At 40.4% G+C, this 12,942-nt stretch overlaps 1 protein-coding gene across 1 annotated transcript in view; it reads left to right on the forward strand.

Moving 5' to 3' along the window:
• The window catches only part of TARS1 (threonyl-tRNA synthetase 1), a 29,561-nt gene extending 17,927 nt beyond the window's left edge, over positions 1-11,634 (forward strand). The window contains exons 6-19 of the mRNA XM_062211681.1: positions 263-380; positions 653-717; positions 798-876; positions 3,469-3,615; positions 4,630-4,728; positions 5,453-5,619; positions 6,078-6,240; positions 6,341-6,478; positions 7,296-7,373; positions 7,529-7,629; positions 7,715-7,819; positions 8,678-8,750; positions 10,732-10,846; positions 11,175-11,634. Coding sequence (XP_062067665.1) covers positions 263-380; positions 653-717; positions 798-876; positions 3,469-3,615; positions 4,630-4,728; positions 5,453-5,619; positions 6,078-6,240; positions 6,341-6,478; positions 7,296-7,373; positions 7,529-7,629; positions 7,715-7,819; positions 8,678-8,750; positions 10,732-10,846; positions 11,175-11,323 — 1,597 coding nt within the window. The 3' untranslated portion in view covers positions 11,324-11,634. The remainder of the gene's footprint in view (positions 1-262; positions 381-652; positions 718-797; positions 877-3,468; positions 3,616-4,629; positions 4,729-5,452; positions 5,620-6,077; positions 6,241-6,340; positions 6,479-7,295; positions 7,374-7,528; positions 7,630-7,714; positions 7,820-8,677; positions 8,751-10,731; positions 10,847-11,174) is intronic.
• The last annotated feature ends 1,308 nt before the right edge of the window (positions 11,635-12,942 follow it).

The raw sequence follows: 12,942 nt of genomic DNA on the forward strand, positions 1-12,942 counted from the left end.
AATAAAACAAAGCTGGTGCTCCCCCTGTCTTTTATATCTGGTTGTAGAGTGGGAGGGAGGAGGCACTAGTGAGAAGGTCTCCGTGCTGACAGAGGTACAAAGCACTGTGTGCATGAGATACGAAAATAATTTGTGGAAAATAGGCAACACATGCAAGGGCCCGATGTTAACCCTTTCTACCCCTAAAGTGTCCTAGGAAGCATTGGTGAAAGCCAGCAAGTGGTCGGCATGAAATGGGAAGAGTCTGCTTTCTCTCCTTCAGGGGTGTGTCCAGCAATGACTTCGCTTCCTTGGAGACTTTATGTAAGAAAATCATGAAAGAAAAACAAGCTTTTGAAAGATTAGAAGTTAAGAAAGAAACTTTACTGGAAATGTTTAAGGTAAATTTAATCGTAACAGCCTCAACTTTTCATTTTTTTTAATTTGCTGTTTTGTGGCTTCAACTTTTACATCATGCATGACTTGTGCCATTGGGCTTTAGGGTATTAAAGGAAATCTGTTTTGTTCTTGGGAAACATTTTGATGTTTTTGATATGTGACATATTGGTATTTTTATACTCTTCAACTCTGATATACTCTGAGTTATATCTTAGCAACCATATTTTGAGGTACAAATTAAAGGAGGGGTCTTAAAAATTGTTTCTGTTTTCAGTACAACAAGTTCAAATGCCGGATACTGAATGAAAAAGTGAATACCCCAACTACTACAGTCTATAGGTGAGAATATCAGATGTCATTAAATGCAATTGGGCTGTATGACTTTGTATTTGTTAAAATTTTTTTCATTTTGTCTTTAGATGTGGCCCCTTGATAGACCTCTGCCGGGGTCCTCATGTGAGACACACAGGAAAAATTAAGACTTTAAAAATACACAAAGTAAGTAATGTAACTTTAAAGACTACGTAACTGTTATTTGCCTAGCATGGGTATGTGCTTAAATTTTTATGGGTTTCTCTTTTCCACCTTTTTTTTCCCCTAACACGTAAGGTTGGTTTTTTTTTTGTTTTGTTTTGTTTTTTTTTTCTGCTGTCTACTAAGTTGGCGTTCTTTGTCATCGGGCTTTTATAACTCAGATTCTCACCGAGAGTCGTTAATTTCATCCATGGTCTCCATAGGGGTGGAGTTGCAGGGAATTCACCACATCATGAAATAATGGCTGTCCTAGCTCTAGAGCTGTGAGACTCGCTGTAGGAGGGTGTGCTTTGGCCCTTCGTATAAAACTATAAACTGAATTTTGCAGTTTTCTACTACGGCTGTGCATTTAATACCAGCGAGGATACATTCTGAGAAACGTGCCTTTAGGTGGTTTTGTTGTTACGCAAGCACCACAGTGTTCTTATCCAAGCCCAGATGAGTATGATGTCACTAGATGATATGGTCTTAGTAGGACAGGGATTTTTTTGTTTTGTTTTGTTCTTAAAGTTTTATTTATTTGAAAGAGTCAGAGTCCATTTGCTAGTTCACTCCCCAGATGGCTGCAATGGCCAGGGCTGGTCTTGGCCAAAGCCGAGAACTTAAATCAGATCTTCTACGTGGATTCCAGGGTCCCGTTGGGCCATCTTCTGCTGGTTTTTCCAGGCCATTAGTAGGGAGCTGGTTGGGAAGTGGAGCAGCCCCTACCCTGATACAGGATGTGCTTTACCCATTGTACCACAGTGCTGGCCCAGGACCAGGACCAGGACCAGGGCCTTTTATATTGTCCTTCATTAACCAAAACACTGTTATGCAATGCAGACTACAGTTCATACGTTTAATTATTAAATTGTTATTATTAAAAGGCACTTTAATTCATGAGAATAGTTGAGACATTTCAGGATGTTTTTGTTTCATTTTTGCTTAGTCTGTGAGACGTGCCCTTGCAGTCAGAGTAATGTCCATGGCCTCATGGGCTAAGTGAATGAAAATTGAAGAATGGCATTCTTTTTAAAGGATGAAGATAACCGCTTTTGGCTGTGGAATGAGTCTAGCTACTCCAGCTATGCCTCAGAACCACAGGAGACACTCTGCATTTTTTTTTTTTTTTGTGCCATTTGTCTTGTCCAAAGGAATAATACGAATTTGACTTATAAAATGAGAAATAAAATCCAACTCTTAAAGGTTTATTATTTATTTGAAAGACAGAGTTAGAGAGAGGGGGAGACATGTCTTCCATCTGCTGGTTTACTTTCCAGATGACTACAACGACCAGGGCTGGCTCAGGCCAAAGCCAGGAGCTGCTTTTGGGTCTCCTTCCTCGGAGCAGGGCCATAAGTTCTTTGGCCATCTTCTCTCTCTCTGGCACATTAACAGGGAGCTGGATCAGAAGTGGAACAGCCAAGACTAGAACTGGGGCCCATTTGGGATGCCAACAGTGCAGGCAGGGGTTTAACCTGCTGCGCCACAACATTGGCCCCTCTAATTTTTTTTTAAAGATTTATTTATTTTTATTTTTTTGACAGGCAGAGTGGACAGTGAGAGAGAGACAGAGAGAAAGGTCTTCCTTTTGCCGTTGGTTCACCCTCCAATGGCAGCTGCGGTAGGTGCGCTGCGGCCAGCGCAGCGCGCTGATCCAATGGCAGGAGCCAGGTACTTATCCTGGTCTCCCATGGGGTGCAGGGCCCAAGGACTTGGGCCATCCTCCACTGCACTCCCTGGCCACAGCAGAGAGCTGGCCTGGAAGAGGGGCAACCGGGACAGGATCGGTGCCCCGACCGGGACTAGAACCCGGTGTGCCGGCGCCGCAAGGCAGAGGATTAGCCTAGTGAGCCGCGGCGCCGGCTAAAGATTTATTAATTAAATGTCAGAATTAGAGAGGTCTTCCATCCACTGGTTCACTCTCCAATTGGCCTCAACAGCTGGAGCTGCGCTGATCCAAAGCCAGGAGCTTCTTCCGGGTCTCCCACATGGGTGCAGTGTAGGCCACCTTCCACTGCTTTCCCAGGCCAGAGCAAGAGCAGGATTGGAAGTGGCGCAGCCGGGTCTCAAACTGGCACCCATATGGGATGCCGGCACTACAGGCTGCGGCTTCACCTGCTCTAGTTTTTTTTTAATTTTTTATTTCATAAATGTGAATTTACAAAGTGCAACTTTTGTATTGTTGTGGCTTCCCCCCAAACCTCCCTCCCTCCCTCCCGTGGCCCTCCCCTCTCCCTCCCCGCCTTTTATTGAGTTTCATTTTCAATTACCTTCATATACTAAAGATCAACTTAGTATATGCTAAGCAAGGATTTCAACAGGCTGCATTCACACAACCGCACCAGGTATAGGGTATTGTTCCACTAGTAGTGTTTTTAAGTTTCATAGTAAAACACATTAAGGACAGAGATCCTACGTGGGGAGCATGTACCCAATGACTCCCATTGTTGATTTAACAATTGGCACTCTTATTTATGACGTCAGCAATCACCCGAGACTCTTGCTATGCTGCTCTAGTTCTTAAAATGAGATTTACAAATATGGTGATCTTTCATGGTTAATCCCTTTTTTCAGAATTCCTCCACATATTGGGAAGGCAAAGCAGATATGGAGACTCTGCAGAGAATTTATGGCATTTCATTCCCAGATCCCAAGATGTTGAAAGAGTGGGAAAAGTTCCAGGAGGAAGCTAAAAACCGAGATCATAGGAAAATTGGGAGGGTATGTAAAAGAGCAGTGACTTATTCTGTTTTTCTTTAGTTTGAGATGTGAAATGTAGTTGTGTTAAGTACTAGAAATTTCCTTTTGAAGAGATACTATAGCTTTCAATTAACTGTGGGCTACTGGTTATTCACATATTTTGGAGTATGTTTTATACTCAAAAATGCATTTTAACTACAGTTTTCTGTAAAAGAGCTATAGCTATTTCATAGAGCCAGGAGAACTACATTTGGGAAACCATCTAGTCTGATTTTAAAGAGGAAACTGAGGCGCAGACATACTAATCTACTTGCTGGCCAAGGTGACATCAGGTCACCAGTGGATTCTTTGGTCTCATTTCCTTCACACTCTGCTTAATACTGGATATAGCCTCAGATTGGAAGTTAATGTTGATGTAATCGTTCTCCCCTAAAATGGGGCCCATCCTGTGCCAGAGGTCCTTGATTGACAGGTGATGAAGTTTGAGCTGAAGACAGCAGCCATGCCATGCTCCTTTGGGAAATCGGTTGCACCAGTGAGGAAGTTGGCAGTGATTAGGAGGGGGACCGGAGTGTCCCTGAGAGCTTTGGGATTGTGGGGCAATGAGGAAGCAGATTCTTTCACATGCCCCAAAGTGAATCATCTTCATCTCCTCCTCCTGTCTGATTATCAGTGTCCCATTCTCTTCCCTGCCCTTTGTTTTGTAGGAGAGAAAGGGAGGGCAGGGTAGAGAAAGGAGGAAAGAACAAATGAAGTTGGAACCTCGAGGAATTAAAGATCTCTCAGTGTGGGCAGAGGAAGATGTCACTGTTTTGTAAACTTGACTGGGGAATGTAACCGGCCAGAAATGGGCCTATGTGAAATTGTAAATCAGCTACAATTCCCCACCATTAAATTGTGCACCAGAAATAGTGAGATGGTTTCTTTGACTCAGCATTGGTACTAATTGAAATATGGGACATGACTGCTATACTCAAGTTTTCTAAAGTTTGGTCTGTATACATGAGTACAATCTTAAGCTTTTCTTTTCTACAGGACCAAGAACTCTATTTCTTCCATGAACTTAGCCCTGGAAGTTGCTTTTTCCTGCCAAAGGGAGCCTATATTTATAACACACTTATGGAATTCATCAGGGTAAATCATTTTCATTATTTTAAGATTTAGGATATAAGAAAAATTTGTATTTTGATGTCTGGGGTCTCATAGGTCATGTAAGAATCCTTACTTCCTAACATACCATTTTGTCCATATACTTAGCTGTACACACAGAGGCTGGTGAAGTTGAAATAGGAAGTGTAACTATAGATTTTGTATAGTAGATCTTTGACCTTTCATTTAGTTTCCTTGAAAAAGCAAGCTAGTCTTTACATTGAAATATAAAATTTCAAACAACTTAAAGAGAATTTGTGTACTTACCACCCAAATTTTAAAAATATATTACATAAGTTTTAAGAGGTCTCCCTTTGGAACCTCTAATGCTTTCTAATCCTTTCTAAGAAGAAACTGTTTTGAAGTTGACATGGATCCTTAGTACCCCAAATATTTACCCTTAAATTATTGCATTGTCTGTATTATTTTTTTAGATACTGTTTATTTTCAGTTGTTACATATTATTCCTTTATCACTTTATTGATGAGTACTGTAAATTCTGATTTTCCCATAGTCCTAAACATGATGCAGTAGCCTGGTTTGTTTAAGCTTCCTTATGTACATGTGTAAGAGGTTCCCTTTTGGAATATACCTAGAATTACAATTTCTGAGTAATAGCCCATGTATCACTTAGTAGTATAAAAATCACACTTTAACTTTTTACTCCCATCAGAAGGGTAAACATTTGTACTGTTTGTTCTCTTAACAGAGTGAATATAGGAAAAGAGGATTCCAGGAGGTTGTCACCCCAAACATCTACAACAGCCGACTGTGGATGACCTCAGGCCACTGGCAGCACTACAGTGAGAACATGTTCTCCTTTGAGGTGGAGAAGGAGCTGTTTGCTCTTAAACCCATGAACTGCCCAGGACACTGGTAATCAGCAGCTTTGAGTTTCTATGGAAGATTTACTTGTGCCACAGTTAGTTTTAGCTTGCTTTACCTCCTTCAAAAGATTTTTTTAGATTTATGTATTTGACAGGCAAAGTTAGAGAGAAAGGGAGAAACATCTGCTGGTTCAAGCCCCAGATAGCCTCAGTGGCAGGACTGGACCAGACCGAAGCCTGGAGCCTCATCCTCGTGTCCCGTATGGGTGGCATGGACCCAAGTACTCAGGCTGTCTTCTGTTGCTTTCCCAGGCATATTAGCAGGGAGCTAGATTGGAAATGGAACAGCCAGGCATTACCTGTGCCAGAATGCTAGGCCCCCAAAAGAATAATTAAAAACAAGTTGTGTAATCAGAAAAGCATGTAATTAGATGTCATAGTAGAGAAGCAATTTCACTTTCCTAGAGTTCAGGATTGGTAGATTTCAAATTTCATGTTTTTTTTCAGCCTTATGTTTGACCATCGGCCAAGATCCTGGCGGGAGTTGCCCCTGCGGGTTGCTGATTTTGGGGTCCTACATAGGAATGAACTGTCAGGAGCACTCACAGGACTCACCAGGGTACGAAGATTCCAGCAGGATGATGCTCACATATTCTGTGCCATGGAGCAGGTATGAGACCCAGTAAGATAAAATACTTTGAAAGAAATGGAAATACTTTGGAAGCCAAGAAAAATTTTTTTTTTCTTTTCTGTGCTTTCTAAATTTAAAGATTGAAGATGAAATAAAAGGTTGTTTGGATTTTCTACGAACAGTATATAATGTATTTGGATTTTCTTTTAAACTGAACCTTTCTACTCGCCCAGAAAAATTCCTTGGAGATATTGAAGTATGGAATCAAGCTGAGAAAGTAAGTGGTGTTTTTTGATGGGATAGACACTATCTGAAATTGGCCTCCTTAAAAGGATTAAACCAGAAGGAATTGGAAATGATTCCTAGGTGTGAGGAAGCTCGTTTCACCAGTGATTGAATGTTATTTAATTTACCAAGTTGTAAGCTATTTTTCAGTTTTATTTTGAAAGGTTTACAGAGAGAGATCTCTGCTATTTCATTCCCCAAGATGATAGCAATGGCCAGCACTGGGCCACCCAAATGGTGGCAGGGGCCCAGTTACTCAGGTCAGCTTCTACTGCTTTTCCCAGGCCATTAGCAGGGTGCTGGTTCTGAAGTGGAGCAGCCAGGACATGAACAGGCACCCATATAAGATGGAAGTGTCTTATTGCCCTCTACGCCACAACGCCAGCCCCTTGTTGATAAGCTGTAACTTTAACAGGGCTATTTATTTGAAAGGTAAGAGATTTCCTGAGTGGCTGCAATGGCTGGAGCTGGATCGATCCAAAGCCAGTAGCTTCTTCTGGGTCTCCCACACTGGTACAGGGCCCAGAGATTTGACAAGACACGCGTTAGCAGAGAGCAGGATTGGAAGTGGAAGAGTTGAGACTCCAGCTGGCATCCAGATGCGATGTCGGCACTGCAGGACACAGCTTCACCCACTGTGCCATAGCACTGGCCCCGAAAAGGGGTTTATATGAGCGTAAGTTTAAGGGGACAAAATTACAAAGTTGAGAATCGTGATCCATGAAAATAATTGTATTTTGAGTCTCAGGTTGGTCCAGAAGGAAAGTTGCAGATAAACAAAAATCAAAATCATTTTGCTTTATCTTTAGCAACTTGAAAACAGTCTGAATGAATTTGGTGAAAAATGGGAGTTAAACCCTGGAGATGGAGCTTTTTATGGTCCAAAGGTTAGTACCAAAGTACTTTTGAGTAATGTAATTTTAATTTGTGGGTGAAGAAGAGATTTTTTAAATTTAAAAAGAAAGGAAAAATTAGCCTTGTTCCCACTGTTGAGCTGAGTTTTAACTCAACGTCTTATGGTAACCTGGCCCTGTCTTCTTAGATTGACATACAGATTAAAGATGCAATTGGTCGGTACCATCAGTGTGCCACCATCCAGCTGGATTTTCAGCTGCCCATCCGCTTTAATCTTACCTTTGTCAGGTGAGTTTCTGGTTTCAGGTCAGAATTTTCTGTAGGAATATACAAGAGGAAATGCATACATAAGGAAAAATATTTTTCTTCCCAGCCATGATGGTGATGACAAGAAGAGGCCAGTGATTATTCATCGCGCCATCCTGGGGTCTGTGGAGAGAATGATTGCCATCCTCACTGAAAACTACGGGGGGAAATGGTAACTTCTGTCATTTTCTCTGGTTTTGTCTAGTGTAAGTAAGCAATAACTTTCCAATTTAGTTTTTTTTTTTTTTTTTTTTTTTTTTGACAGGCAGAGTGGACAGTGAGAGAGACAGAGAGAAAGGTCTTCCTTTGCCGTTGGTTCACCCTCCAATGGCCGCCGCGGCCAGCGCACCGCGCTGATCCAATGGCAGGAGCCAGGTGCTTCTCCTGGTCTCCCATGGGGTGCAGGGCCAAACACTTGGGCCATCCTCCACTGCACTCCCGGGCCATAGCAGAGAGCTGGCCTGGAAGAGGGGCAACCAGGACAGAATCTGGTGCCCCCACCGGGACTAGAACCCGGTGTGCCGGCTCCGCAAGGCGGAGGATCAGCCAATTGAGCCACGGCGCCAGCCCAATTTAGTTTTGAAATAGATTCCGAAGAGTCACTACACCAAAACTTGTAATCTTTTCTGAGCAGGAATAATTATTCAGTAAAAAGCATTTTTGTTATTTTGACGCTTTTCATGTGTTTCAACTCTAAAAGGAGTAGGCTCTTAACTTACCTTCTTCAGCCTTGCAAGTATTTTGGCTTTCTTTTTTAACTAAAACTTTGTTTAAGTTGACTGGTGTTTTGTGACTGTTAAAAATAAAAGTTGAGTGTTTAATTCTAAGTAGCACATAGTTATGAGTCTGCCAACTTAATTGTAGCTGAATCCTGCAAAATGATTCTTAAGTAAACTCAGGGCACTGTATTCCCCATGATGAAAAAAGTATCCTTCCATGCTTCAGAAGAAAAGAGCAGACTAAGAATTGTTCCAGCCTTGTTAGAGAGTGTATCCAGATCTGTAATAAATATTTTTGTCGTCTTTTAAAGGCCCTTCTGGCTGTCTCCTCGCCAGGTCATGGTCGTTCCAGTGGGGCCAACCTGTGATGAATATGCTCAAAAGGTAATCCTTAACTAGGATTTCTCTTTAACACCTCTTGTTAAGTGTTTCAGATCTCAAGCCATACATTATGAGTGAAATTTAACTTTTCTATATGTGGTAAAAAAGTGCAACTTTTGAATTATAGTGGTTTTTCTCCCCCCCACTCCCTGTCCCATCCCATTTTTCATCAAGATTCATTTTCAATTATTTTTATATACAGATCAACTTAGTATATATATACTAAGTTGATCTGTATATAAAAATATACTAAGATTTCAACAGACTGCACCCACACAGACACACAAAGTAGAGTATGATTATATTACCTTTTCAATGCTTTTGTACCTGATCAGAAGACACATTCAGATAGTATTGTATATACACAACACTTGCACATTGTAGTGTTCAGTATTTTAAAAACCAACAAGTACCTCTACATGATATGTGAATTCAGATGTAAAATGCAGTTCAGGCTGCTCTTTGGGTTAAAGAGTAATTTTGCTTTGTTTTTAATCCAGAATTTTTCAGCTGGCATCATGGTGGATGAATGTTTTACCCTTCCTGCTAAAAAACTAGCAAATGTGTAAATAGCCATTCCTACTTACACCTTACAGGCTAGAAGAGTCTGTTCTAATGTAATGATATTTCAGGAAGTGTTCTTAAAGCTTATCATATAGTAGTAGAGAAATGTAACAAAACCTTTAGAAATTGTGTATTAAAAATCCCAAGTTAACTAGTTAATGACAACTAAAGCATAAATACTAAGATCATATAACACATAAAAAATTAGTATTGTAGATGATTTGGGGAATTTGGATGCCTGGGTCAGCCAAAGCAAGCTAATTTTACTGGTGATAATGGAGTACTAATGACAGTTACCATTTAACTTCCATACCTAAAAGATTTCCATGGAAAAATTCATTCTGCATTGTAACCAGGACTTCCAGAAACTGGACCCCTTCTTAGTGTTTCTAGGTCGTGTCGTGGTGATTCTGCTCTGTAACTTCTGTGTTTGCAAGAATGAAGGCTGGGCAGATGGTGAAGCTCGCTGGTTTTCATTTACTCCGCCTCTTCTTCGTGTTAATCACACTGTGTAAAAACTGGTTTATAAACCAGGAGTGGGGCGTTTTGATCATAAGAGCTAAACTCAAATTAGGTTATGAACAGAAAAGGATTCTTTTTTTTTAACCATCCTTCATTGCTAGTATTACTTGTAGACTAGTAAATCTTCATTATTACATTTTAAGGTTATAGAACTAATTAATACCCATGAGAATCTGATTTGAAAAACCTTTGTAATTATTGGGTTTTTTGTTTTTGCTTTAATATTGAAAATATGTCTACTTGATAAACATGGACCTAAGGCAATATAGTAGAACTGACATTTTTGAGGGGAGTAAAAACTGTAGATTTCTAAAATTAACAATCGTGATTTGATCTTTGGCTTTAATCTGTCTGCGGCTTTCTTTTAATCAAAAAAATTTTAAATTTCTCAAATTTCTTTAGAGTTCTATTCAACATAGTAATCATTGTGCTCAGTTAATTAGTGTTAAAAGACAATTCTTAATGGCATTTTATATTCCATTCTCTAGCAACAGAAAAGTTGGGATGATTTTAACCTGGTTGTGCTATCAGCATTTTAACTTAAAATATACTGCACACAAAAATGGCAGTGGTGGGGGGATTCCTGTTACTACCAACTCGCTGCATATGCATGGGGTTAGAAATCCATCATTGGATTATATATGTAAGTTGATAAAATATACATCACAAAGGGAAAGATTATTTTATAAACATACCTTAAGAGAGCTAATTAGGTTTCCTTGATTCCAATTTTCAGAATGTTCTAGGGCATTTCATCTCTCAAAGGCAGTGTTATATTAATGTGTACTTTTTGTTAGCATTCCTTTTCTCATGCTTGCCTGAATGTCACATTCTGTGTTTAGCTCCAGAATGAGAATTATGCTTCGATCTTATGAATAAGGTATTTCTGTATAAATAGGTCCGGCAGCAGTTCCATGATGCTAAGTTCATGGCGGACATTGATCTGGATGCTGGCTGTACACTGAATAAGAAGATCAGGAACGCACAGTTAGCCCAGTATAACTTCATCCTGGGTAAGGAAGGAAAATACTGAAACCTTAGGCTCCAATGAATTGTCTGTTTAGTTCCTTCCAGTCCTGATTTAATAAAATTTTCCTATTACAGAAATTTTAACAATATCTTACAAGGTTTGTCTGAAAGTTTTCTTGCCTTCATCTTGTATCTCTTAATATGAAAAGTTTTTAATAAGTTGCCTGGACTAAATAACCCCGTATTTTTTTAAAGTAGATTTTTAGATCAAATGTGTTTTAACGTATTGGGAACTATAAAGAGGTGGTTCTGATATTCAGTAAGTAATCCTGTATCTCTAGACAAGTCTAACCAAGCTCTCTTATGTTTTAGTTGTTGGTGAAAAAGAGAAAACCAGCGGCACAGTTAATATCCGTACCAGAGATAATAAGGTCCATGGGGAACGCACCATTTCTGAAACCATTGAGCGGCTACAGCAGCTTAAGCAGTCCCGTAGCAAGCAGGCAGAGGAAGAATTTTAACGCAGACTGGACTACTGGAAGAGGATGATCAGTGTTTCCACAGTAATTTATACTGAACTTGGAAAAATTAGGCAGAATCAAGCTCTTTTAACCCAGACAGGTTTTAGACAATGTATAGGTTAAGGGATTAGAGAGCCATCAAAATGATTATTTCACCGCTCAGATTTTTACTGAATAAAAACACAATGAATGCTTTAGTGTAATGTGGGAGAAATCTTTTTGTAAATTAAATTTAGTTGAAACATTCAACAAGCCAGAAAAGCTGCAATTTGGATTATGGTATAAAAATAAAAAATGTTCATTCACATAAACTATGACTGCTTTGTCCTTTACATACCTGGGACCAGTTGTATGATTCAGTGTTTATCTTGAAAGTTCTGTGACAAATACACAAAGTGCAGGGCAAGCCTGCAGCATGTGATGAGAACACTACGAAATAAGGAATATTTATGTGGTATTTGTTAGTTCCTGTTTAATATTGTCATATGTAAAGTCAGCGTTGTCAGTTTGTGTAAGTGAAGCTAATTTGCATACATGAGTCCTCACAGTAATAAAAGATGGGATCTTTAATCACAGAAGCTTTTTAAAAACATCTTTAAATTTGTCTCTAAATGTCTTAAGATTTACATTTGTTTATATGTACCATATTTTAAGCCAGACTTTGCATTCAAGTTATACCACAATTTCCTGATTCATTTAACTTCATAATTCATTCTGAGTTTTTCTGTTTTTGAAAAAATTACAAAGTCAGGCCAGCACTGTGGCTTACTGGGCGCCAGGTTCTAGTCCCAGTTGCTCCTCTTCCAGTCCAGCTCTCTGCTGTGGCCCGGGAGGGCAGTGGAGGATGGCCCAAATGCTTGGGTCCCTGCACCCACATGGGAGACCAGGAGGAAGCACCTGGCTTTGGATCGGCACAGCGCCGGCCATTAGGAGAGTGAACCGACGGAAGGAAGACAGAAACAGATCTAACTCTGCCTGTCAAAAAAAAAAAAAGGTGATCCAGGCTGATTCTGTAGGTCTAGACTGGGACCCAAGAGGTTGCATCTAACAAGCTCCAGTTTATGCTGAGTAGATGGCTCTCCTTTCCCACTGACTTGCCTTCTCTCCTAAGTCAAATAGTGATAAGCTTATAAGGGAAGCCACCTCTTGACTCCCGCCTCCCAGATGGCCACATTTAGCCCAGTGCTCCTGTTTCTAAGTACTAGGAACTCTCAAATATTCACTTCTAGAACTCCCCTCTATTGACTGTTTTGGAAAATTAGGAGTTTATTTCACACTCCTTCATTTCCTCCCTCCATCCTTCTAAAAAATCTCAAACTTGTTAAATCCATGTTGTCTTCGCTATTATATGCCCGTAAATATATATATATATATATATATATATATTTAATTTACTTGACAGCGTTATAGACAGAAAGGTCTTCCTTCCGTTGGTTCACTCCCCTAACGGCCGCTACGGCTGGCGCTGCGCCAATCCTTAGCCAGGAGCCAACTTCTGCTTCCTGGTCTCCCATGCAGGTGCAGGGGCCCAAGCTCTTGGGCCATCCTCCACTGCCCTCCTGGGCCACAGCAGAGAGCTGGACTGGAAGAGGAGCAACTGGGACTAGAACCTGGTGCCC

This window comes from Lepus europaeus, chromosome 15 (genome assembly GCF_033115175.1).
Source record: "Lepus europaeus isolate LE1 chromosome 15, mLepTim1.pri, whole genome shotgun sequence".
Classification (NCBI taxonomy): domain Eukaryota; kingdom Metazoa; phylum Chordata; class Mammalia; order Lagomorpha; family Leporidae; genus Lepus; species Lepus europaeus.